General features: G+C 39.2%; 1 protein-coding gene across 3 annotated transcripts in view; it reads right to left on the reverse strand.

The window, feature by feature from the left end:
* Positions 1–26,624, reverse strand: part of PTPRE (protein tyrosine phosphatase receptor type E) — a 139,052-nt gene that overhangs the window by 35,185 nt on the left and 77,243 nt on the right. For 2 of the 3 annotated variants that reach the window (XM_032226027.1, XM_032226028.1), the window contains 4 exons: positions 21,430–21,536; positions 10,464–10,566; positions 10,063–10,136; positions 7,416–7,552 (listed from right to left, as the gene is read on the reverse strand). In XM_032226027.1, coding sequence (XP_032081918.1) covers positions 7,416–7,552; positions 10,063–10,136; positions 10,464–10,566; positions 21,430–21,536 — 421 coding nt within the window. Of the gene's footprint in view, positions 1–7,415; positions 7,553–10,062; positions 10,137–10,229; positions 10,289–10,463; positions 10,567–21,429; positions 21,537–26,624 lie in introns of those variants that run through there. The other variant, XM_032226030.1, reaches the window with a different exon arrangement.

Here is a 26,624-nt window from a genome sequence, read left to right on the forward strand (position 1 = left end):
CGCCAGGCAACACGGAAAACATCAACCAATCATACACACTGAAACCAGAATGAAGGAAGGCTGATTTGTCAACTGCCTGGTTTTCTTTGGAGGGGTTATCTGCCTGTCCCTCAGCACAGACCCCCTCTGAGAATTAGTTCAGTTCATTTTCAAAAATTCAACGTTAATTCAATGAATTCAAAAATCACACAGAAAAATACCAAAGCAGAAATGTCCCCTCAAAAGAAGAGAAAGATATTTCCAAGATTCTGCATCTGGTTAAGTCTTCTAAAGTGGGAGAACTAAAACGGATAACTCGAAGACTTGAAACTAATAAGCAACAAAGGCAATTCCGTCAGAAAATTACTGCGTATAATTTCAGATTTAACTTGCACCTAGCATAGTTCTGGTCAATCCAGTGGTGGGTTTCAAAAATTGTTCGAACCTACTCTGTGGGTGTGGCCTCCTTTGTGGGAGTGGCTTGACACCCATGTGACCGGATGGGAGTGGCTTGCCGCCCATGTGACCGGATATGAAATTATGAATTAGGACTTAGGTCGGTCCAAGGAGCTATTCAGAAACTCTGGCATTGAAGCATGCAGGTCTTAAAGCTGTCAAGTTACAAGATCCTTGCACCCCTAACCCTTTAGGGGAAAAAAAGGAGGGGTCTTCAAACCTGACAGCTTTAAGACTTGTGGACTTCAACTCCCAGAATTCCTCCTCCAGTCATGTTGGCTCAGAAACTCTGGCATCGAAGCATGCAAGTCAGTGGTGGGTTTCAAAAATTTTTGGAACCTCTTCTGTAGGTGTGGCCTGCTTTCCGGGTCCACTGGTGGAACCTCTTCTAACCGGTTCGGTAGATTTGACGAACCGGTTCTACCGAATAGGTGAGAACTGGTAGGAACCCATCTCTGGGTCAATCCCTATATCCACGTCTGAGTAAACACACAGGCCACTCAGTATAACAGGCAGGGGGTGGGTGGGAGTAAGAGGAAGAGAAAGAGAAAGCGGGGGCGGGGAGAAGAGAGGAGAGAGATTTCATAGATACGTTTTCTTCATGAAATAAAATAAGGGAGTTCTGCTGCCTTTCTGTTGAAGCCTGGAGAGAAACTGGTTAAAAAAAAATAGGAGGAGGTATGATGGTTACGAGAGGAACTCAGAAATAAAGTGCTAAGGAAAGCAGCAAATTCTGGGAGAAAAAATAACTGATGTGAAGCTGGATAGTGGTGATAGGAAGAACTAACATGTCTGTCTCTTCTCAAATGCTACTCTAAAGACACCCACAATAAGTCAGCTGACCTTACACATTTGGCACATCTTGAAGCTGCCGCAAGAAAGTGTTAACTTTAAATCTGAGACATCTAATTATAAATAACAGCTATTTCGCTCAGCGAGAGCTTAGGATAAACTGCAGGTGAGGATCAAGTTCTATAAATACTTCTTGGTTGCTTAATGGAATAAATTGCACCTCGCAACTACTTACTCTATTATTATAATACGTATCTCTCTGGCAGGGAGAGAATATACCTTTTGAATTGCATATTTCCAAATTAGACAGGGCAGAATTTATGTTGCAAGTAAGTAAAATCTTTATTACGGTCAAAGACCAGCAATACACATTAGTTTTTACACTATGTTAAAAAATACTAACATTAAAATATAATTTAAAAGTATTGACATTAAAAGTGGATAATAACATAATGGTCCAAAGATTGTTAGAGGGATGTCCAGATAATTGGTACAAGATGGTACTATACTTCTGTAGCCAATTTTTTTCTTATGGACATTGTAGCAGAACAGAAATTTGCCACTGCATACGTGGTAACCGGGTTAGTGTCCTGGAGGAGGAAGCCTAGATAGAAATTGTCTGCCTTCCCTGGCGATCTCTCTAATAAGGGGAGAATATGTGCAGACCTACAAGCTCTGTATAGCTCGCAGAGAATTTATGTTGTATTTCTACAACCAATAAATGTTAATTTACAAATAAATGTAATTTACAAACTGCTCACTCCAGAAGTTCAATTCTGAGCGGCTCAAAGTTGACTCGGCCTTCCATCCTTCTGAGGTCGGTAAAACGAGGCGCAAATTGTTGGGGACAATATGCTGACTCTGTAAATCACTTAGAGAGAGCTGTAAAACACTATGAAACAGTGTATAAGGCTAAGTGTTGGATGGAGTCTTACATTAAAATACTTTAATAGCAATAGCAATAGCAGTTAGACTTATATACCGCTTCATAGGGCTTTCAGCCCTCTCTAAGCAGTTTATAGTGTCAGCATATCGCCCCCAACAACAATCCAGGTCCTCATTTTACCCACCTCGGAAGGATGGAAGGCTGAGTCAACCCTGAGCCGGTGAAATTTGAACCGCCGAACTGCAGAAGCAGTCAGCTGAAGTGGCCTGCAGTACTGAACTCTAACCACTGCGCCACCTCGGCTTAACCGGTTGGCATTATTCCTAAACTGATCAGAAGCCATCTCTACTGATCATATGCTATTTGCAATATGAAGAAAGATCAGCCTTTTGCTCTTAACAAAAGTGGGTGTATATAGATGCTTGAAAACCCTAATAAAATAATACAGGGATCAAATCTTATAACTTATATATATAGAGATCCCCTCTGTGAGGAAGATGGACAGTTAAGAGTTTGATGACTAAATAAATACATCATGGTCTTAATCATCATTGGATTTAATCAGATGTGCACTCTGAAGATTTTTCTTTCAAAACCAGCAAAAAACAGGCTGTACAATTACCATATTTTCTGGCGTATAAGATGACCTTCTAACCCCCAAAAAATATTTTAAAAATCAGAGGTCATCTTATACGCTGGGTATAAGAAAGGCCATACCAAAAAAACAAAACAAAACCATCAACTGGTGTATAAAAAAATAAAAGAATGATATTGATGTTGATTAAAAACATGTTCATTTGAATGAGGTTGTTTGGGGGGGGGGAATTGGCTGCCCTTGTCAGCTCGCCATTCACTCCTCAGTCACCCCTGCCAACCCGCCCCGTGCCTTGGGCCTTCCCGCCTGGCTGGGCTGTCGCCGTGCTGCTAGCAGGCAGAGGAGCCAACGGGCTGGCTGCTGGTGCCATCTCGGAGCGCTCCGTTGCTGCTGGTCCCCCTCGCGCTTTCCCACCCCATCCTCTTTGCAGCGGCCCAGCAGGGAAAATGGGATGCTCAAGGGCCCGGAGAGGGGCGCGGTAGAAGGGATCCAGCCCTTGGAAAGCGTAGGACTTGGATGTCTCCCTCCTCCCCCTGGCTTGGCCCTTTCTCACTCGCTATTGAGGCTTGGAAGGGAGCCGGCCAAGGCGATCTCAGAGGCTCAATTGCTTCATGCGGTATTGCGCTGCAGCTTCATCCGCAGAGTGTTTGTATGTGTGTGTGTAGCTCCTGCGCGGAAATTCCAACGTAGGCAGACAGGTGCGTGCATCCCCGCACAGCCCGCTGCCTTAATCATGTTAATTTAGTAGTCGGTCTCGTGTCTTGCGCGATATTGGTGTCTGTGGCGGGCCTGTCTTCGCATTAAAATGTTTGGTGACTGAAATAATAGGCAAGGAGAGCTGGGCCAGGGATTAAAAAGGAACAAGCTGAACTTTCTCCTATAGTGGAATTCCATAGCAATAGCAATAGCAGTTAGACTTATATACCGCTTCATAGGGCTTTCAGCCCTCTCTAAGCGGTTTACAGAGTCAGCATGTCGCCCCCACAGTCTGGGTCCTCATTTCACCCACCTCGGAAGGATGGAAGGCTGAGTCAACCTTGAGCCGGTGAGATTAGAACTGCCGAACTGCAGATCACAGTCAGCTGAAGTGTCCTGCAGTACTGCACCCTAACCACTGCGCCACCTCGGCTCTTTTTATAGGTAATCAAAACAACCTTTCTTGATCTGCTTTTGGGACCTGTGTGGCACAATACAGCTGGAAGGCACAGGTAGGCTTCCAATTACAACAGTTCCTATAGTGACCATTCAAACTTACATCCTCACTGGGAAAAAATGACTTCTGACCATTTTTTCAGAGTTACAATCCCCCCCCCCCCCCATGGTCAGGGGATCAAAATTCAGATGCTTGGCAACTGGTTCAAACTTATGATGGTTGCTGTGTCCCAAGGTCATATGATCAATGTTTGCAACCTTTTGACAGGCTTTTGATTTCGGAAAGAGGCAGAGGATTAGGGGAGCTTTTAAAAGAAAAGGCTGATATAGCGCCTCATATTCTGTTTTTCGGGCATATAGGAGACAGAATTCGGTTTAGTAGCCTGGAAGCCCTATAATACAGGCAGTGCTCATAGCCTTGGCGGTTTGTGGACTGTTCACTTCTCGAGTGAGGAAACCCCCCGTTCGGTGGCAGCAGCTGGTATCCATGTCCCGGCGTTTCCTTCAGCTCCACGTCTTTTTTCTCCGTCAGCTGAGGCGGTGGGGAGAGTTGCTGGGCAGGGAGGATGCTTGCGGCAGCTCCTCTCTCCGAAGCGCTGGGAAAAGCCCTCGGGGTACGAAAGGTGGCCCGGAGCTGCCTTTGCTTTCAAAGCAGCGGTGAGGGTCTTGGATATTTGGCCTGAATTGGACTGAAGCCTGTTCCCCCCCACCTCACCCCCGTCACCAGAGGAAGCCAATCTGACTCATCTGGGGTCCAGTTTGGGGAAGGGGCGTGTTGGAAGGAAGAACCACCTGGTTCAGTTCCAAGCTGAGAGAAAGGCGGTAGAAATAAAATGGAGGCTGATTGGCTATTTGGTGTGCCTCGGAAGAAGGGTAGTCTTATACGGCGAGTATAACCCAAACCCTATATTTTAATAGAAAAAGTAGGAGGTCATCTTATACACCCAGTCGCCGAGGTGGCGCAGTGGTTAGGGTGCAGTACTGCAGGCCACTTCAGCTGACTGTTATCTGCAGTTCAGCGGTTCTAATCTCACCGGCTCAAGGTTGACTCAGCCTTCCATCCTTCCGAGGTGGGTGAAATGAGGACCCAGACTGTGGGGGCAATATGCCGACTCTGTAAACCGCTTAGAGAGGGCTGAAAGCCCTATGAAGCGGTATATAAGTCTAACTGCTATTGCTATTGCTATTATACCTCATAAAATACGGTAGTGTTTAGTAGATAATAAGGAAGTCTCTTGTGAAGGTTACATTCTGTTGCCACAACATAAATATGTCATATTTGTTGCTTTAATATGTTATGCTTGCTTTGGCTTTGTATTTTTTTTTCTTTAAACAGAATGTCACCTCTCTCTCTCTCTCTCTCTCTCTCTCTCTCTCTCACACACACACACACACACACACACACACACTCACACACACACTCACACACACACACACAAAACAGGAACACACATAACTGAAAACTGACCATGAATAACTATAAACTAAATATACTATATATTATTTGGATACTATGTTTTTTTCTTAATTTTACTTCAATATATTTGGCAAAAATAAAAGTAAGAAGTGAGCTTTTATGGAAGCTTTTTTAAAAAAAATTACTTTGCCCTTTGAGTACTTTCATATTATTTTTTTTGCATAATCAGACAAATTGTGTAAAACTGGAAAACTGAACTTCTTTGTTTTCTGAGGTCAGGGAGTTTTTTTTTTTTTTTAAAGACTTGTTTCTATTTCAGTAGTTCTCCAGAAAGTCGCTTGAGAAACAAACACAGAACAAGTATAAAATCAACTTTCATATCCGTTTTAAGCATGACCATTTTCATTGGAAATGGTTTTCCTAACATATTTAACTACACGACTAAATATACCCACATTAATTCAGACTTGAAAAGGCAAGTTTTAAACATGTAATCATAATGGCTGACATACGGTCCTGCCAATTACAAAACTACACTCTAAAGGACCTGATTTGACAGTTTAATTGGCAACCTTTTCACTTAGATAAACTTAAAATGAAGGTAAACATGGGATCAGAGAACTGGTAAAACCCAACCAGAACTGAAGGTAAATTCATTTTTAAGATTATCTATCAGCTATTCGCCAGCCCCACAACTCGTGCAACCACAATGCGGCAGGAAGCAAAAAATACAGTCGGAACTCTGAAGTGAGACACTGCATTTAGTTTTAAATCCATCCTCCTTAACTTGGTGCCCTTGAGATTTTTGGGTCTTCAATCTCACTATTTCCAGCCTCATTGAGAGGGAGATTGAAATGAGATAGCTGTTATGACTATCCATCTTCTGCATTAGGTATCTTTTAAAAAGTTCTTACTATCCATTTTTTTCTTTTAAAAAAAAAATCCTGCAGTTATCAAATGTTCTGTCACAGCATTAAAAACCGGATGATTTTTAAAAGGCAGGGCTTATAATTCTGGAAAGAAGAAGGATCTGTTAGCGTGAAAGAAGCAGCATGCAGGAGAGACTAACTCCACATAATGAGCTAACACCCCTGTTTTATTGAAATAAACCTTCAAAGGTTAGGTTTAAGATTTAAACCATGGTTTTAAAACCAGAATGTTTGGGTCCAAATAACACATTAAGGAAGAAGCAGTCATATTTCATTATCATTTTAGTATATAAATCTTTCTTTTCTCACCTAGTTTTAAATATTTTGAAATTGTTATGAAGTTCATATAACCCTAATTCCCAAGGCTAAAACTTGGGGATTCTGTAAGATGTAAGAATTGCTGACAGTCAAGCATCATATATTATTACAGATAGTATTAATATAGATCATTACTCATGATTACGTAAAACATCTGGAAAAATGTCAATGAATTTGCCACTCAGTTCAGGGCTGTCAAACTCGCTGCTCATGGGCCGTATGCGTCATGCATACCCGGTTTAGCGAAGGAGAAAAAAGTCCCGATATATCACGTGATACCACCGTGACAACACGAGTTTGAGACTGGTAGCTGAATAGCAGCAAGATATAGGGTTGGAAATCTCATTTCCCAAAAAGGGTAGAGATCCCTTTAAACTCTGATTTTGTTAATAATAGATATAATAATGTACACAGCACAGGAACATACAATACAGGGGTGGGTTTCTCGCCCCGTTCCAACCGGTTCGGTTGGAACGGGGCCGGCGGCGTCCTCGTGCACGCACGTGGTGCACGCATGCGTACTAGCATCTGCGCGATGCTCCAGCTGCTCCTGGACGATCGCGCAGGCGCTGTATGCGTCCTGCGCATGCGTGGAAGCACAGAACTCGTCAAAACCGGGTAAGGACCGCGGGCGGGCGGGCGCACCCTTCGCCGTTCCCGGAAGTTACTTACTTCCAGGTTCGGCGACCAACCGGTTCGCAGGGACCGCCGCGAACCGGTTGAAACCCACTCCTGATACAATATCTGAACAACCCCAAAGCATGAAAGTGAAAAATACAAAACTAACTTTTTTATGGTTCTCTTAAAAAGTTGTTCATATTATTATTTTTTTTGCAATCTTTCATTGAAGAAAACCAAAATGAAGTATAAAAAAAAATAAGGGCAACTTACATTAAACTCTTCGCGAAATAACTTCCCATCGTCAGCTGCTCTTATCCGAATTTCGTCTTCCAAGAGCTCTACTGGAATAGGAAAATACTTTTTGGGGCCAGAAGGAGACTGTCTGAGAAGCATCACCCTCTGCTGTTCTGTGAAAAGGAAATGGAAGCATACAGTGTGTATTTATATTTCCTATTTCTAAACCACCCACCTCTCTCAGAGAGGGGCTCTGGGTTGTATCCAGTCTAAACAACATATAGGTCATGTATAAAATTAACATTAAAATGTTAACATTATTTTAATATCATTTTTAATTATAAGATTATGGCATTATAAAATTTAAAACAGGTTAAAAAAATTCAAGATGGCCAGAGCATTAGTTAGCAATAGCAATAGCAATAGTTAGACTTATATACCGCTTCATAGGGCTTTCAGTCCTCTCTAAGCGGTTTACAGAGTCAGCATATTGCCCCCAACAACAATCCGGGTCCTCATTTTACCCACCTCGGAAGGATGGAAGGCTGAGTCAACCTTGAGCCTAGTGGGATTTGAACAGCCGAACTGCTGAACTGCAGTAGCAATAGCAGTTAGACTTAAGTACCGCTTCATAGGGCTTTCAGCCCTCTCTAAGCGGTTTACAGAGTCAGCATATCGCCCCCAACAACAATCCGGGTCCTCATTTTACCCACCTCGGAAGGATGGAAGGCTGAGTCAACCCTGAGCCGGTGAGATTTGAACAGCTGAACTGCCGAACTAGCAGTCAGCTGAAGTAGCCTGCAGTGCTGCACTCTAACCACTGCGCCACCTCAGCTCTAGTTAATACAGGCAGGGGGGCTCTCATGGGGTCAGCCAGCGACCCGGGTGCATGGTTTTTTGTGCTGCCCCCCCCCTCCGGGCAACGCCATAGAGCCAAGTTTTAACTCCTTTGCAGAAGGCCAGGAGAGTGGAATATTTCCTCACTTCTGGCAGATGTTCCATAATGCAGCAGTAATGCCAGAGAAGGTTCTCTCTCCAGATCCAACTAGCCCAAATTCTTTTTTAAAAAATATATATTTTTATTGTTTTTGCATTTAAAATAATGCAGCACAGCGAAGCCAGAATGGCCATACAATCACAATACATACACATAATCTCAACTATTAGCTGTCAGCCTACTTAATACATTATCTATCCTTCTATCCAATCACATTATTTACAATTTGTTCCAGTCTTGTCACCTTGTCTTATACCAATAATAAAATCTGTTCCAAACTTCATAATATTCCAACTCCCCTTTATTTAGCCAAAATTCTTTGACTGATGGGTACGCAGTACCTTCCGTGTTTGATTGAGTGGGATGGGCGAGCCGAGGTGGCGCAGTGGGTAGGGTGCAGTACTGCAGGCCACTTCAGCTGACTGCTAGTTCAGCAGTTCAGCGGTTCAAATCTCACCGGCTCAGGGTTGACTCAGCCTTCCATCCTTCCGAGGTGGGTGAAATGAAGACCCAGACTGTGGGGGCGATATGCTGACTCTGTAAACCGCTTAGAGAGGGCTGAAAGTCCTATGAAGCGGTATATAAGTCTAACTTCTATTGCTATTGCTAATTTGATGGGGTGAGGTAAATTCTATAGGTAGCCTGATAACTATGCCAGGTGATGATCAACTCCTTGAACTATACCTGGAAGCAAACTGGCACTCAGTGCAGTTCATGGAGCAAGAATGTTATGTTTACCCTTCACTGGCACCAAATATGGCTCACGCAGCTTCATTCTGTAGCAGTTAAAGCCTCCGTATATTTTTCAATGCACAGAATGCATTGCAATAATCCAACTGGCTGTATACTATATGCACAGCCAAAAAAGCAACATATATTTTACTTTCATTGCACATTTAAAATAAAAACTTAAAATTAAGACCACATCTGTACAGCTAACATAAAAGGAAAACTTTGCAAGAATTACTAGCTTTACAGTCTTTTCAAATCCATTTTTTTTCTTCTGAAAAATGGATTCTAACAGCAAGAATGATGTAGAAAAGGATTCAATAATGGATTTACATCTGAAACCAGTCAAGGTCTCGATAACTAAAATGCACATACAAATAATAAATCAGAAGAATGATTTGGAAAGTTTTCTTATTCTGGTCTTACAAAAGGAATGTCTTAAAATACTGAAGCTGTTAATGCAAGAAATGTATGTGTTATTGTAGTGTATTGTTGTTAAATGATAAAGTTATGTGGGTGTTCAGCATGTAAAGAAACTAACTCAAATTTCTTTTGACCTTCCTCCTTTACATGTGAATTCGTATTTTTTTTTACAGTTCTATTTGCCATGTTTGTCATTTAGTTCTTATTTAAAATAATTGATTCCATGAAAATTTACATATAAAATTAGTTCTACATCTAACACACATTTAAATGGAATTACTAAAATTATAACTTAATACAATGCAATGTTCTTAAAAAGATCTTTCTGAACCGAATTGTAATGTAAATGCAAATGTTAACACGTGAACAAAAATATGTGAACAAATCTTCTCTAAAGAGTAACAGTTGTCAAATACACTAACAACTGAATAACACAACCCTGTAAAATCTTATTTGCTTCCCCTTTCAACATGACATTGTTTTAAAAAGTACATCTTTATATACGATTGATTGAATAAATAAATAAATAATTACCTTGCTCTTCTAAGATTCCATTTGGCATTTTTTTATCAGTGGAATTTACAACTGCTTTTCTATGTCTTCGCAACCTTAATAAATATAACAAGCATTAAGAAGACCATCTCTCACCAGACTAAATAAGTTACACAAAAAAAAAACATTCTATATTATGGCTCACAAACCCAGTAATTCTGGAGAAGGTTCTTCTAATCATTTCCCCCCCCAGTTATAAATATATATATATATTGTAGCTGAAGCACAGCAACGGTGTGTAATATCCTCCATCCACTACCCTGATGAATGTGGGAAACTACAGACAGCACAGCTGTGGCTATGCAACTTTCATTTCCTTATGAGATCACATGGTAATAACAAGAAGCAACTAGTTCCACATCCAGAGTCTGATTCATACATACCTAAAGAAATATCCAGCTAAAATAATTAAAATTATGAACACTAAAATCAGGATCAGCACTGAAGTCAGTAAATGCGACGGCTGACCATTTTCTCTAGGAGGATCTAAAAATTAAAAACAGAAAACATGAGCTGGTGCTAAATCATCCATTGATAACAAATAGAGAATTAGCAAAGCAGAAGCATATGACTTATACACAGCATTTTTTAAGTAATATTGTTCTGTCGCTACCAGAGATAAAGAAAATTTATTAGGATAAAGTTTGAAGTTTGAAGTTTGAAGTTTAATAACATTTGTATGCCGCCCAACCACGTAGGACTCCGGGTGGCTAACAATACAAATAAATCAAAAAGAAGAGAAGGAAACAAAAGATAGATTTAAAAACACACCATGCACTCCATTCCAAGTGGGGCTGGACCATATTTTGGGGTCAACAGCCCCAGGCCTGCCGGAACAGCCAGGTTTTAGTGGCTTTACGGAAGGCCGAGAGAGTGAGAAGGGTCCGGATCTCTGTGGGGAGATCATTCCACAGGGCCGGAGCAGCTACAGAGAAAGACCTCCCCCGAGTAGTCGCCAACCGGCATTGCCCGGTCGACGGTACCTGAAGGAGGCCCAATCTGTGAGATCTTATAGGTCGTTGGGAGGTATGTGGCAGGAGGCGGTCCAGTAGGTATCCAGGTCCTAAGCCATGTAGGGCTTTAAAGGTAACGACCAGCACCTTGAAGCGCATTCGGAGACCGATGGGAAGCCAGTGCAGATCGCGGAGGATAGGTGTAACATGGGTGTACCTAGATACACCCGATATCGCTCGCGCGGCTGCATACTGGACCAATTGTAGTCCATAAAGATTATTTCAAATATTTTTAAAAAAACATGTTAAAGCACAGAAATACTTTGGAGCATTTTCCTCTCATTAGAACTTATGTGCATTGTATATGTAGGTAGTCCTTGACTTATGAACACAATTGGGCCGAAAATTCCTGTTGCTAAGTGAGACAGTTGTTAAGTAAATTCTGTCACATTTTACAACCTTTCATGCCACAGTTAAGAGCCGAGGTGGCACAGTGGTTACGGTGCAGTACTGCAGGCCACTTCAGCTGACTGCAGATCTGCAGTTCAGCGGTTCAAATCTCACCGGCTCAAGGTCGACTCAGCCTTCCATTCTTCCGAGGTGGGTGAAATGAGGACCCAGACTGTGGTGGCAAGTTGCTGACTCAATTTGCTAAAAAAATTTGTAAATCGCTTAGAGACGGCTGAAAGCCCTATGAAGCGGTATAGAACTCTAATTAATAAATTAATAAATAGTTGTTAGGTGAATCACTGCAGCTGTTAAATTAGTAAGTGAATCTGGCTCCCAGATTCCCAGATTGCAAAATGAGATTGCATGACCCCAGGACACTGCAACCGTCATAAATATGAGTCAGTTGCCAATCGTCTGAATTTTGATTACCTGACCATGGGAATGCTGTAATGGTTGTATGAAAAATGGTCATAAGTCACTTTTTTCTGCACCGTTGTAACTTTGAACAATCACTAAATAGACTGTTGTAAGTTGAGGACGGTACCATGGCAGATGTCACTCTACCTCTGCTTTTATTGGAATACGTGTAAAATCTGAACAACCTAATGTAATATATGTTTTTATTTATTGCAGGCCAAAGCTGAAGAATCTGAGGAAATTTGAAGAGTGTAAAGAGAACACAATAATCATTTCTAGATGATTGAAATAAAGAGCCAAGCATTCAATCAAGTGTCCATGAAATATCAATTTTATCAAAATTATTAATAATCAGTTAACCTCAACCCAATTAAATGGGAATTAATATTTATTTCTAGTATCATGCTAAATCACGACACATTTATCTTCTTTTCTACAAAGGATGGCACAAAACTAGTATAACATTTAAGCAGTTCAATATTGTGAATGATCCCTCATGATATTAACAGCAACTCAAGAAGAAGAAAGCAAAAATGAACTATGGCAAAAGGAATAAAAAAACAGTATATACTATTAACACATATTTGTCACAAAAATAACATGTATGTTTTCAAAATAGAGAAAACCTCAGAAGACACACTTCATGTCAAAATATGTCAGGACTTTTAACTCAACCTAAACATTTTAGCACAGAAGAAAATGAATTGTTTTAAACCAGTGGTGAAATTCAAAAAATTTCCCCTACCGGTTCTGTGGGCGTGGCTTGGGAAGGTCATGTGATGACTGGGGTGGGTGTGTCCATTTTTTTAAAAACTTTTTAAAGCATAAAAATGCTTTTAAAACGTATCAACAATCAGCTGTGCCGCGCAAATGTCGGAACTTTTTTTTTTTACTTTTTAAAGTATTTTTTTATTACCGGTTCGGGTGAAACCAGTAGCATTTTGATTACCGGTTTGAGAGAATCCACCTGAACCGGTAGCATTTCACCCCTGTTTTAACCTCTCATTTATCTTTGTCCTAAGCAATCCCACAAATAATGCTTATTAGAGGAATTCAGCTTAAATATGAAGTTGGAAAAAAAAGTTTTAGTGCATTGTCTAGTTTTTCCCGCGCATGCTGATGAAAACTCTCTTGCTTTACAGAGTTCTTATTTTGGCTGTAATTTTGTCAGTAATCTCTAATTTCACAGTTTTTTGGGGAGGGGGGAGGTAAAACTTTCTTAAATAATGTTTACAGTGGTGAATTTCTTTACTCAGTGATTTTCCTCATTATGTCAAATTACACAAGCTATTGCAAATTATATACTAGAAAGAAATCTGTGTGAAAATTGACATTATTTAATAAAGATTTTACTAACAACAACAAAAAACATTCTTGCTCAATGAAAATGCTGAGATAAAATACCTCTATTTTTTGAACAGCATTGAAAAAATTACCCATAAAAATGTTTGTAGAGTAGGGATTTTGTGAGATTTGCAATTTAATCTCTCAGCCATAGTGCTGTTTCACTGAAAATATACTAAGCGTAAATTTGGAAAAAAAAAGATATATTTTCTGCCAATTGTATGCAAACTTTGGATTCATATATTTCTCAAACCATACTAGGCTTTAAATGACAGCACACTTTATAGATTTCCTGTTTTGAAGGTAACACAACGTAAGAAAATGGTGTTCTCAAAATTACAATTTTCAAGCCTTCGCCTCACTCCAAGTTACGAAAGACAAAAATTGTAACAAAGCAACTCTAACAAAAGGTACACTAGATCCTTCAGATTAAAGAATTATTTTGCATGACTTCAATGAAATCAAAAGCAAGGTATAAATTGAAATTGAAAGTACAAACTATATAACCCAGTGGAACAGAGAAAATTAAGCAAAGAGCAGAAATATACAAACGAATGAGCCTTTTAGATAGCGTGAACACTTGGTATACCTGCACAATAGAAACTGAAAGAAAAATAAAATTGTGGTCACACACAACTATGCTTTATGTAGAAATGTATTCTGAGTTTAGCAGTGGTGGGTTTCAAAAATTGTTCGAACCTACTCTGTGGGTGTGGCCTCCTTTGTGGGAGTGGCTTGCCGCCCATGTGACTGGATGGGAGTGGCTTGCTGGCCATGTGACCAGATATGAAGATGCTGACACTTGTCAGAACCACCTTAAATTACTTCACCCACAGCACTGGCATGCATAAGAATAGGATGTAAACTTGTTTTTTAAAAGGCATCTTTGGTTTGCGTTAAAACAACTTCACCACACGCAATGTTCTGATTGCACCACAAACACAGTAGTCATCCTTACCCTTCACAGAGGCACTGAGCTTTATAAATATGAGCATGATAGTGTAGAATAATCATATCCAAGGACCAGTGGTGGGTTTCAACTATTATCTATATCTACTATTCAGTAGAACCGGTTCGTCAAATCCACCGAACCGGTTAGAAGAGGTTCCACCAGTGGACCTGGAAAGCAGGCCACACCTACAGAAGAGGTTCCAAAATTTTTTGAAACCCACCACTGGTCCTTGGATATGATTGTTCTACACTATCATGCTCCTATTTATAAAACTCAGTGCCTCTGTGAAAGCTAAGGATGACTACTGCGTTTCTGGTGCAATCAGAACATTGCGTGTGTTGAAGTTGTTTTAACGCAAACCAAAGATGCCTTTTAAAAAACAAGTTTACATCCTATTCTTATGCATGCCAGGGCTGTGTGTGAGGTAATTTAAGGTGGTTCTGACAAGTGTCGTCGGCATCTTCATATCCGGTCACATGGGTGGCAAGCCACTCCCATCCGGTCACATGGGTGGCAAGCCACTCCCAAAAAGGAGGCCACACCCACAGAGTAGGTTCGAACAATTTTTGAAACCCACCACTGCCTTGGATCTACCAAATTTCCTACCACTAACATATAAAACTGACACTGAACTCAGCCAACTGTTTATTTCAATAGACTGGAGAAGAACACTCCATATTCTGGTTATTCATATTGCAACAAGGCCAAGAAGGGAATGCCAAAGTAGCAGCTTATATTTGAAAAGGGTCTTCTTGTTCTTTGTACTTCTCATATACTACAGTTAAAATATGTACATAACTTTTAAAATTTTAATTTAAGGTGAATGTCCAGATCATTCCCTTCAGCCTTCAAAAAACCCCAGGAAAATGGAATTATTATACTACCAAGATAATACATTGTAAAATTTTATTCTAATATTCCAAGCCACATGCGATACATTTTCAAGTCAGTTTCAACCTTAGGCTGCAGAGAAAAACAGACTCAAATACCTCGAAGAAGTGTAAATGTTCTCATTTTCCTCAATGGGTTTAGAAAGATTTCCAAGTAAAGATGTCTAAAATAACTACAATCAACAGTTCCACATAACTTCACCGGGGCATAGCTGGGAGTGATTCTAATTCAAAAACTACCATGTGTCAGAATGGGAGTTATGCAATTGTTCCTCATAATGAGTACGGTAGTCTACATTGTTTTGCAGAAGGATTCGTCTACGTTGTTCCCATCCCCGCTACCTGCCATGAGTTTGCAATCTCCTTGTCCTTTCAATAAAGATACACCCTCTTCTTTCCACATGCAGTATTTCTGATCAGGATATCTTAGCGACATGCCTGAAATGAGCAGGAACATACATACATGTATATGGATGTTTTTAAGCTTTGCAATTGGTTGCTTAATGGATTCTTTAGCATTCAGTAAACTGGAAACTGAGAGTCATCGAGAACTTCTATAGTAACCTTGAGTAAGATTAGTCAGCTTCTTTTTCAACACCAGTCAATAAAGAACCTCAGAGTTCATGCTTCCTTTTAATGGCATTCTAAGAGGAGCTTTTCTTTCCCCTAAATTTTAGAATGCTCTATTGTACATTTTCCCACACTCAGTAGTTGCTTTTCAGAATTGAAAATACATATATTATATACAGTATACTGTGTATTTATGGGTCCCAACACAGGTAGTCCTAAACTCATGACAGTTCATTTAGGCCTCTTCCGAATACCATCCGCTAGCCAATGTCGACTGTCGACCCTTCGGGGGAGGGCCTTCTCTGTGGCTGCTCCGGCCCTCTGGGACAATCTCCCCATGGAGATTCAGATCCTCACCACCCTTCAGGCTTTCGCAAAGCCGTCAAGACCTGGCTGTTCCGGCAGGCCTGGGGCTGATGAGTTCCCAGCCCCACTTGAATTGTTGTGATTGTTGCGTTGTTTTTAATCTGTTTTTTGTATCTTGTTTCTGTCTTGTTTTCTTTTTGTATCTCCCCCTTCCCCAGTTGTTTGTTAGCCGCCCTGAGTCCCTCGGGAATAGGGCGGCATACAAGTATAATAAACATACAACATACATACATACATTTACAACGGCACTGAAAAATGTGACTTATGACTGTTTGACAGAGTTGTGGCCTGTGCAGCATCCCCATGATATGTAATCAAAATCTTGCTACTTGGGAACTGACTCATATTTATGACTGTTGCTGTGTTCCAAGGTCATGCGATCACCTTTTGTGACCTTCTGACCCACAAAGTCAAAGGAGAAGCCAGATTCACTTAATAACCAGGCTACTAACTGCAGCGATTCACTTAACAACTGTGCCAAGAAAGGTTACAAAATGGGATAAAACTCACTTAACAGATATTTGACTTAACAACAGAAATTCTGCGCTCAATTGCAGTTGTAGGTTGAGGACTATCTGTATATGAACTTAAATTACACTCCTTACTTTTGTGCAAACAAGGCATTTAAAAATAAATAAAATTGATGGAATCGTAAATATAACAATATGTGTGCTTATTAAACGTTACATAAACATCTGATGCACCATTTACATCTGATATAGAAGACGTTATATAGCTTTAGTCCCCAGAGTAATTAACACCATGACTCAAATATTTTAATTAATATACTGAATAATGTTCTGAATGCCAAAGAGAAATCAAATGTAAAGGACCTGGTTGGGAGATGAAACGACATTAGAAAGAAGAGGAAGTATCGTGTCCAGCTTGTCGTTGATAAGTCTCGGGACTTACCTGAGAAGTCATACAAGGAAATATTCAGTAGGCCAAGTTATTGTTCCCTTTTTCTAAAAAATTCCAGTTTTTTTTTAAATAATAGTTTCTTTTTCAGATGAAGCAGAGCTGTGTATCAGTAATAGGTTTATTGAAAAGCATGACATACTCCTGCTTTTAGTCTTGTAGTCCCAAGACTTTTCTTTTGTCCCTTTGAGTCAACTGTTGAAGCAGAGCTGTGTATCAGCAATGGGTTTATTGTAATGCAGGACATATTCCTACAATTAGCAATAGCAATAGCAGTAGACTTATATACCGCTTCATAGGCCTTTCAGGCCTCTCTAAGCGGTTTACAGAGAGTCAGCATATTGCCCCCAACAATCTGGGTCCTCATTTTACCCACCTCGGAAGGATGGAAGGCTGAGTCAACCCTGAGCCGGTGAGATTTGAACCGCTGACCTGCTGATCTAGCAGTAGCCTGCAGTGCTGCATTTAACCACTGCGCCACCTTGGCTCTTAATTGTAGTCCCAACTTTGAGTCAACTGCCTGGACTAATACTTGCAGCTTTTGGTCAGTTTTTTTAGAAGTGGTTTGCCATTGTCTACTGCCTAGGGGCTGACAGAGAGTGACTGGCCCAAGACACCCAGCTTGTTTTGTGCCTAAGGCTAGCTAAACTCATGATCTCCTGGTTCTGGCCTGATGTCTTAACCCAGAGGTGGGTTCCTACAGGTTCACACCAGTTCAGTAGAACTGGTTCGTCAAATCTACCGAACCAGTTAGAAAAGGTTCCACCAGTGGACCCGGAAAGCAGGCCACACCTACAGAAGAGGTTCCAAAATTTTTTGAAACCCACCACTGTCCTAACCACTACTCCAAGCTGCTTCTTACAACATACCTAGAAGTCATCTTTTTGAGGAAAGTGAACTTTTTCCTCCACAAAGTTTAGGTCTGGCACAGAGAAATCTAATGAATTATTACATTATAGTCCCTCTGGAAAAAAGCTTCCTTTTATAATAAATAGCGAATGCTTCCTTAATCAGTGTAGTACGATCCACTCAAGGAGGAAGAAAATATGAATTTGGTTGCCAAACTTGCCCTGCCAAGTTTGGTGGAGTGTGATTTTTTTTTCCTTAATAGTTCCGCATGCGCGCTAGAGACGCGAAGACCAGCTGATCGGCGGGAGGTGTGTGCGCATCCATGGCAGAGCTGAACTGGAGTGACAGCTTGTGTGCCACAGAGAGAGTGCTGTGTGACACCTCTGGCACCAATGCCATAGGTTCGCCATCACGGAGCTAAACCATTGGCGTTCTAATGATACTAATAAATCCAAAAAGTGGCTTATTCTCTTGAGTGCCTCTGAATCAGAGGTGGGTTCCTACCAGTTCGCACCTATTCGGTAGAACCGGTTCGTCAAATCTACCGAACCGGTTAGAAGAGGTTCCACCAGTGGACCCGGAAAGCAGGCCACACCTACAGAAGAGGTTCCGAAATTTTTTGAAACCCACCACTGTTTTAATTCCATATCTTGCTTTACCATTGCTTTACCTAACCCTAACTACTAACTTCTGAATAGCTACTTGGACCTACCTAAGTACTGAACCTAATTCATATATTCCTGTTTTTTGGAACTGAGAGCTAAATTGCAGAAAAAGGAAAGCTGTATTGCTCTGGGAATCTACCTACGACATTCATTCTTGAACTAAGTTCTTGGATGAAAGACTATATCTTTCCTGTTTGTTTATATCTTTCCTGTTTCTCATCCTTCCTGAAAAGACTGTACATTGTTGGTTGAAATCAGAGGTCCTTTTTGTTACCTGTAGTCCTCAGCTTACAACCACAATTGAGTCCAATATTGTTTTATTTCTTTTGCAGTTAGTATTATTTATTTTTGTACTTATTTTAATCTTATTGTAGTTCATCCACTGGGGCAAATAATTCAGTGACATCGTCTTGGCCACTCCCACCCAGTCACATGACTGCCAAGCCACTCCCACCCAGTCACATGGCTGGCAAACCACTCCCACAAAGCAGGCCACACCCACAGAGTAGGTTCCAAAAATTTTTGAAACCCATCACTGCTCTGAATGCACATCAGGTAAAAGAAGGACCATTTTCTCTGTAGACTAGCCAGAACAATTCGACAACAGAGGACTATTAAATCTAAATGTCAAGCTGTATCCAAAGGGCAACACAATAAAAAACAAGTAACAGACTTCATTTCACCCTGCTGGCAAGGAAGTAGTCAATCTTGGATTAAATATCACCCTTCAGATAGAACTGAAGGGAGGGACATAGGTTTTAACAAAGAAGACATTCTTTGTTGTGACACACTCAGAATGTTTGTCACATAATCTGCTGGGGTAAAAGGTCTTCCATCTACACCACCCCTGAATGAACCAGAGATATATTCCAGTCATTGTGAAGGTCAATATTAGAAACATTGGCTTTCAATTCTAGGTTGGCTGTTCTAATCTTGATTAATTTAGCCACTGAACTGAGAGGTCATGTTTTCCTAAGTTGATTTCAATGCCTTTTTTTCCCCCAAGCTAAGTAAAAACTACCCAGGAGAGTCACAACAGCCAAAGAGCTTTCTATTGAAATATATTTAGTTTGTTGAAGTAAGGCCTCACTCCAAAGCAACAAAGATTTGGGAGTGTTCTAGGATGCTCAGAAAAAGATATTAGTTTTCTTATTGGACTGCTTCAGTGGACATGAGATCTTTATCAAAGCAAATCTGGGAGATATCAGAGTATACAAAAGCTAATCATTTTAGGTCTATAGCAGAGGTGGGTTCCTACCGGTTCGCACCTATGCGGTAGAACCGGTTCGTCAAATCTACTGAACCGGTTAGAAGAGGTTCCACCAGTGGACCCGGAAAGCAGGCCACACCTACAGAAGAGGTTCCAAAAATTTTTGAAACCCACCACTGGTCCTTGGATATGATTATTCTACACTATCATGCTCGTATTTATAAAACTCAGTGCCTCTGTGAAAGGTAAGGATGACTACTGCGTTTGTGGTGCAATCATAACATTGCGTGTGTTGAAGTTGTTTTAACGCAAACCAAAGATGCTTTTTAAAAAACAAGCTTACATCCTATTCTTATGCATGCCAGTGCTGTGTGTGGGGTAATTTAAGGTGGTTCTGACAAGTGTCGTCGGCATCTTCATATCCGGTCACATGGGCAGCAAGCCACTCCCATCCGGTCACATGGGTGGGAAGCCACTCCCACAAAGGAGGCCACACCCACAGAGTAGGTTCGAACAATTTTTGAAACCCACCACTGGTCTATAGATATTAAGAGCAGTGGGCACATAGTTAGTTTCAACCTCTACTCTCTGCAAAATTCAGGATTGAGCTGGCAGGTTCATGAGCTTTTCATTATTCTTTCCAAAATTGCAAATGCCTGAAAGGTTATTGCTAGAAATTTAAAAAAAACTCAGCTTGCTGAATACTAGTACTGTTTACTTTATAACAGTACTAGTGTACAGCAAGACCATTATTTAGAATAATTACAGCAAGTCTTTCCTCTTCAAAATGCAATGCAATGTAATCTGAAATCTTACTTAGGTTCACTTGAGTGTGGATCAAATCTGCATAATGGAGAACTGAAAAAGGTTCTTTAGCCAATTAGAGTGGATGGAACTTAGAGCTTGGATTATGGAATAGGTAAAAATTAAAAAGGAGAGGAAGAAACAGATAACCATTCTTTTATAATAAATAGCTAATGCTTCCATAATCAGTGGAGTACGATCCACTCAAGGAGGAAGAAAGTATGAATTTAGTTTTGAAGTTTTGGAAGTAATGAACCGGAAATATCCATTCCTTAAGGTACTAGCAAATTCAGGAATCATCAACATAGGTTTAGGTTTATTAGATTTATATGCCACTCTTCTCCCAAGGACTCAGGGTGGCGTACAACATTAAAAGAAACACATAATACAAAAGTTTAAAAAAAATTAAATAGAATATCCCAAACAAACCCAATTAGAATTGACAATAACATTTTTTTTAAAAAAAAATTAAAATTAACAATGATCAATAATTTATTTTGTTTTGTTCAGGCCAGGCTGGCTTGCTGGAAAAGCCAACTTTTTCGGGCGCTATTTGATGAAATCTAAGTCATACATCTGAGACATTCTTCCCAGTAACAATAAACTGGCAGAAGAGGGTAGCTCTAAAATAGCTAAAACATTACCATAATACTATTTCCAGCTCTTTAGACACTCCAACCTAGCATACTCATTATTGAGACCAATTACTCATTAATAATAATTAATAGTAACTTTATGTTTCAAGCATTTTGTTCATTCACTAATTGCATTTTATATATACTCACATTTTATGATCTAAGTTGTGTTTTTTAGTGTACTAATATTAAACAAGATGCATTATCATTAAACACTCTAGTAATACATAGCTGAATATTCATGCTTGCTAGAAAACATGGAAATTAAAGTCTAATAAGTTTGGAAAGAAAAATATATAGATTAATGCATTTTCAAACCACCCTACCTTTTGTTGTTTCATTATATGACGCAGTTCCATTGTCATGTAATGCTTTGGAATGTCGAAAACTAATGGAAATTAGTAATATTGAACAAAAATATTCCATCTCGGATCTGCCAAAGAAACAATAAGTAAATAAATAAATCTGAAACAAGTATTTTAAAAGTCATCTTAACAGTATACTTTCCTTACATCTATCAGATAATTCAATTTACTTTACTATTAGAATAAGAGGGAGAACTTAATTTAATTTACTATTAGAATAAAAATGTACTCCGTCTCCGGTGGTCTTTCTACTTTTGTCTAATTGCTAGTTCATTTGCAAGATCTAAAGACTTGTGTTGTTTCAAGAAAATGTAAGTAAGAGAAAATGCTTTTTTGATGCTGCTTAGTTGATGCTTTTTCTTTAACCATCTTATTTCTCCCTGTTTGAGGATCCCATCAATTCAACTCAAACACAATTTTCTCAAGACTTCCCATTGTCTTGCTCTTGTCAATCTTCTTTCATGTATTTCTTTGATTTGTTCTTAATCATTCTGTTTATCACCTAATCACATCAACATATTTCTTCCTTAGAACATTTCATATCCTACCCTCCAAGCGTTCTACCAGCATTTGTTCATGAAAAAAATGTATTTTCCTATCTTCACTTTTTTCTCCATTCATTTTCTGTCAAACATAATTGTTTGATACATTACGTATGATACTCTCCAACCCTCAGTCCATAGACCAGCACTATGCCAGCATGCCAAGACCCGGGCAGCGTGAACAAGGGAAGCCCCATCGGCAAGATGCAGGCAGCACATGAAATCACACGCCCCCTCTGGTCCATGAAAAAACTTCTCTCCGTCCCTGGTGCTCACAAGTTTGGGATGCTCACAAGTTTTCTTGACAAAGGGATTGTCCATATGGAAAAGTATACCTAAAACTCAGAGGTGGGTTCCTACCAGTTCGCACCTATTCGGTAGAACCGGTTCGTCAAATCTACCGAACCGGTTAGAAGAGGTTCCACCAGTAGACCCGGAAAGCAGGCCACACCTACAGAAGAGGTTCCAAAAATTTTTGAAACCCATCACTCTCACACACTCTCTCACACACTCTCTCTCACACACACAGATACAGACTCACACAGAGAGAGAAAGAGAAAGAGAAAGAAAGAAAGAAAGAAAGAAAGAAAAAAAAAGAAAGAAAAAGTGAGAGAGATGAAAGTAAAAAGGAAAAAGACAAGAGAGACAAAAGGAAGGAAAGAGATAGATAGATAGATAGATAGATAGATAGAGAGAGAGAGAGAGAGAGAGAGATGATAGATAGATAGATAGATAGATAGATAGATAGATAGATAGATAGATAGATAGATAGATAGATAGATAGATAGATAGATAGATAGATAGATAAAACATGGCCGGCAAGCCACTCCCACCAGGTCACATAGCCGGCAAGCCACTCCCACAAATGAGGCCACACCCACAGAGTAGGTTCAAAAAAAATTTGAAACCCACCACTGCTATAACTCCATCTTGCTAAATTTATCACAAGCATTGCTTTTACATTTATGCATACAAACTTTTAATATTGAAAGAGACACTGGAAATCCTTGTCATATTCCCTGCTCAATGTTGGAATCATTCTCATTTCTGTAAACATAGACCACAAACGCATGCAAACAGATCTGTAGTCTCTTTCATTTCAGTATATCATTAAGCATCTTCTTTCTTACTTCCTATTATAGCATAAGCCTAGACAATTCTCTGGTAATTACTTTTAATTAATTATTCTATTCCAAGCACCTTCTATATCCTTTATTTATATATATATATCCATTTCGCATTCATTCATTCATTCATTCATTCATTCATTCATTCATTCTTTCATTCATTCTGTTGGGAAATTATTCTACTCAGTCTTTTTCTTATTTCTTTTTATTCCTAAATAAATAAATAAAAATCCTTCCATTTATTTACCTCGAATGGTCTGTCCGTCCCTGATCATTCTATTATCTTTAATGAAAGATGTTTTTCTTGTGTCATTCATTAACATTCCCAATCTTTCATTAGTAACAGTTAAATTGATCTACCATAATTCAATTATGGTTTCAACTGATTTCCTCTTTTATGTATATGCATGAATAGACTTATTCTTAACTACTTATTCCATAAAATATATTTTCCTAGTGAAATAGTGAAAACTAGTTTCCGTTTTTATTTGTTCTTGGCTGGCCAATCAATTTTTCTGTACCTTCTCATCTGTATGCCACACATCCATTTGTTTCACCTAATTCAATATTTTTTTTCCCTCTGGAACGCATATACTCAAGAGTGTTGCTATTTTCTCAAAACTCATTACCACTGGTTACTGGAGCAAAGCATACAATTCTCCCTAATTTATCAATTCCTTGGATACATATCCAAGTAATGTAATTAATGCCAATTCATACCTTGTGCTATATTTTAGCCCTTTCATTCATTTTTTTTAATCTGTTCTGTATTTTTTTTTCTTCTATCCCTCTACTCCTCCCTTCGGTGTATTTCTACTATCTATTAATATATTCAGCTTGTCCTATTTTTACAGTGAAATTAAAGAGCAACAGTATACAAGTGCAATCGTGTTACTTTAAAATCTAACACATACTATATATCCCCCCTCCCCCTCCCCCCTAACACCCCACGTCCCTTCCCCCCCCCCCCGACTTCCTGGAGCCCGTACACGGTATAGGTTTTTAACAAATACAGTCTAAAATATATTAAAACAAAGGAAATAAAAAAAGAAGTTAATAACATCTCTGCATTAAACTCAGCTTCTTCCTGTTGCACTAACTTTAAGCAGTTTAGATTATTCCTAATCTTAAGCATAGGCTATCTGTAATTTCTTAGTCCCATATTTGTTTTGTATATAGTCAATCCATTTTTTCCAGTCTCGTTTATATCTCTCATTTGAATGGTCTTTAAGATATGCTGATATTTTAGCCATCTCGGCTAGGTTTGTAACTTTCAATGTCCATTCTTGAGTTGTAGGCAAGTCTTCCTTCTTCCAGTATTGCGCCTTTCATTCATGATTAAGTCTACACATCCTATTTTCCATATATATGATTCTCCTCGCTCTTAGTTTCACAGGCACTATGCATTTCTTTTTATTTCCTTCATTAATTTATATTTTTTTAACATTTACTCCTCTGACATTCTGAGTCATAATCTTTTACATGCCATGGTTGTTATTAGCAAGACAACATAGATGCTGATACTTAATAAAACTTTAGTTAAGTTTTGACATAACGTTTCTTTGTAAGATGGAGGTGGTGTAGATTTGGTTTCTGGCTGTTGTTATACCTTGATCAATACAACATTCCCTGATAATATTAATAATAAGGGCAGTACTGGTGTGTACTGGCAACTTTTGGTCTGCATTGCATAAGCTTAATCAAAACCCAACTATATTCAAGCATGATAATGCTGTACAATGCAGGTCAGAATCTAATATGGAGACAACATATTATTGCCTGTATCTCACTAATTAGCAATTAGAAGGCACATCCCATACCCTGACACTGACTCAAGAGGATTATATTGCAGTTATAAATTATATTATTTTAAGTTCATAGTAATGGTATATGCTTTGTATACAATAGTTCCACACCTACGTAAATTAATCTTTATATAAACCTACTACAGTATTACTTAATTTGCTTACCAAACTACATTATACAAATACTTGCTGCACTCCAACCAAATATAAGTGTGGTACATAGATTCATTACCGATAGGTAAATTTTGTAACCCAATACACTAAATATTGTAGTAACCAAATGCCGATATTAATTATATGCTGTTTTAATTCAATGCATATTTTAATAAGTATAAAATTAAACAACATATGCAAATAATAAACCTAGTTTCCAGCTCCTAGAATAAACATTTGAAAATGATCAGTGCTATCCTAGCCTACTGTTTTGCTGAATTTTATTAACACTTTCCATGTTTTCTTCAACAGTTTTCAAACAATAAAGCCCAGACCTTCAGGCTGAAGTGGTACTATCCAAGTTTCTGTACCATTTGATTGCAATTGCAATAGCACTTAGACTTATATGCCGCTTCACGGTGCTTCACAGCCCTCTCTAAGCAATTTACAGAGTCAGCATATTGTCCCCCAACAATCTTGGTTCCAATTTTACCGACCTCCAAAGGATTGAAGATTGAGTCAACCTTCAGCCAATCAGGATCGAATTGCCGAACTGCTGGCAAATAGGCAGTCAGCAGAATCAGCCTGCAGTACTGCATTTTAACCACTGCGTCACCACAACTCTCTCGGTAAGCCACTCAAAACTTCAACAAAATACAAAATTTTGAAGAACCAATAATGTTGGATACATGGGAAAAGATCTGGGTAAGAAATGTAAAATTTACACAAGCCCAGAATTTGAGAGAAAACTTTTACAAGATGTTTTATAGATGGCATTTAGATCCTTAAAAAAATGGCCTGTATGTATCCGAATTTACAACCTAAATGCTGGAGATGTGATTGTCTTGATGCTACATACTTACATATATGGTGGACTTGTGAAAAGGTAAGAGCATTTTGGATAAAAATATGGTGGATTATGCAAAATGTTCTCAAAAAAAGGATAAAGTTTACCCCTCAGTTATTCTCGTTAGGTATAACTACTGATTGTATTGTTATAGAGACTAACTTGATTTTGTACTTAATAACGGCAGCAAGACTGCTGGTGGCGCAATATTGGAAGGAGGAAGACTTGCATATTATTCAAGAGTGGACATTAAAAGTCACAAACTTAGCAGAGATGGCTAAAATATCAGCATATCTCAAGGACCACTCAAATGAGAGATATAAACTGGAGTGGAGAAGATGGATTGACTATACTCAAAATAAATATGGGACTAAGAAATTCCAGATAGTTTATGACTGAAGAAGCAAGGAACGATATAATCTGTTCAGAGTTAGCCTAACAAAAGAGGAGTTAAAGCTCAAATGAAAGATGATACTAACTTTCTTTAAGTTTATTTTAGAACATCTTTGTTAAAGATTTCTACCCTGTATTTGTTCTGGGAAGTCGGGGGGGGGGGAGGTTGGGTGGGGGTTGGGTGGAGAGGGCAGGGGGCAGGTAAACATTTGTAAAAGTTTTTTTTCTAAAATCTTCAATTAAAAACACTTCAACAAAATAGATGCTTTATTCACTAAATCACAGCACC

This window comes from Thamnophis elegans, chromosome 10 (assembly GCF_009769535.1).
Source record: "Thamnophis elegans isolate rThaEle1 chromosome 10, rThaEle1.pri, whole genome shotgun sequence".
NCBI lineage: Eukaryota > Metazoa > Chordata > Lepidosauria > Squamata > Colubridae > Thamnophis > Thamnophis elegans.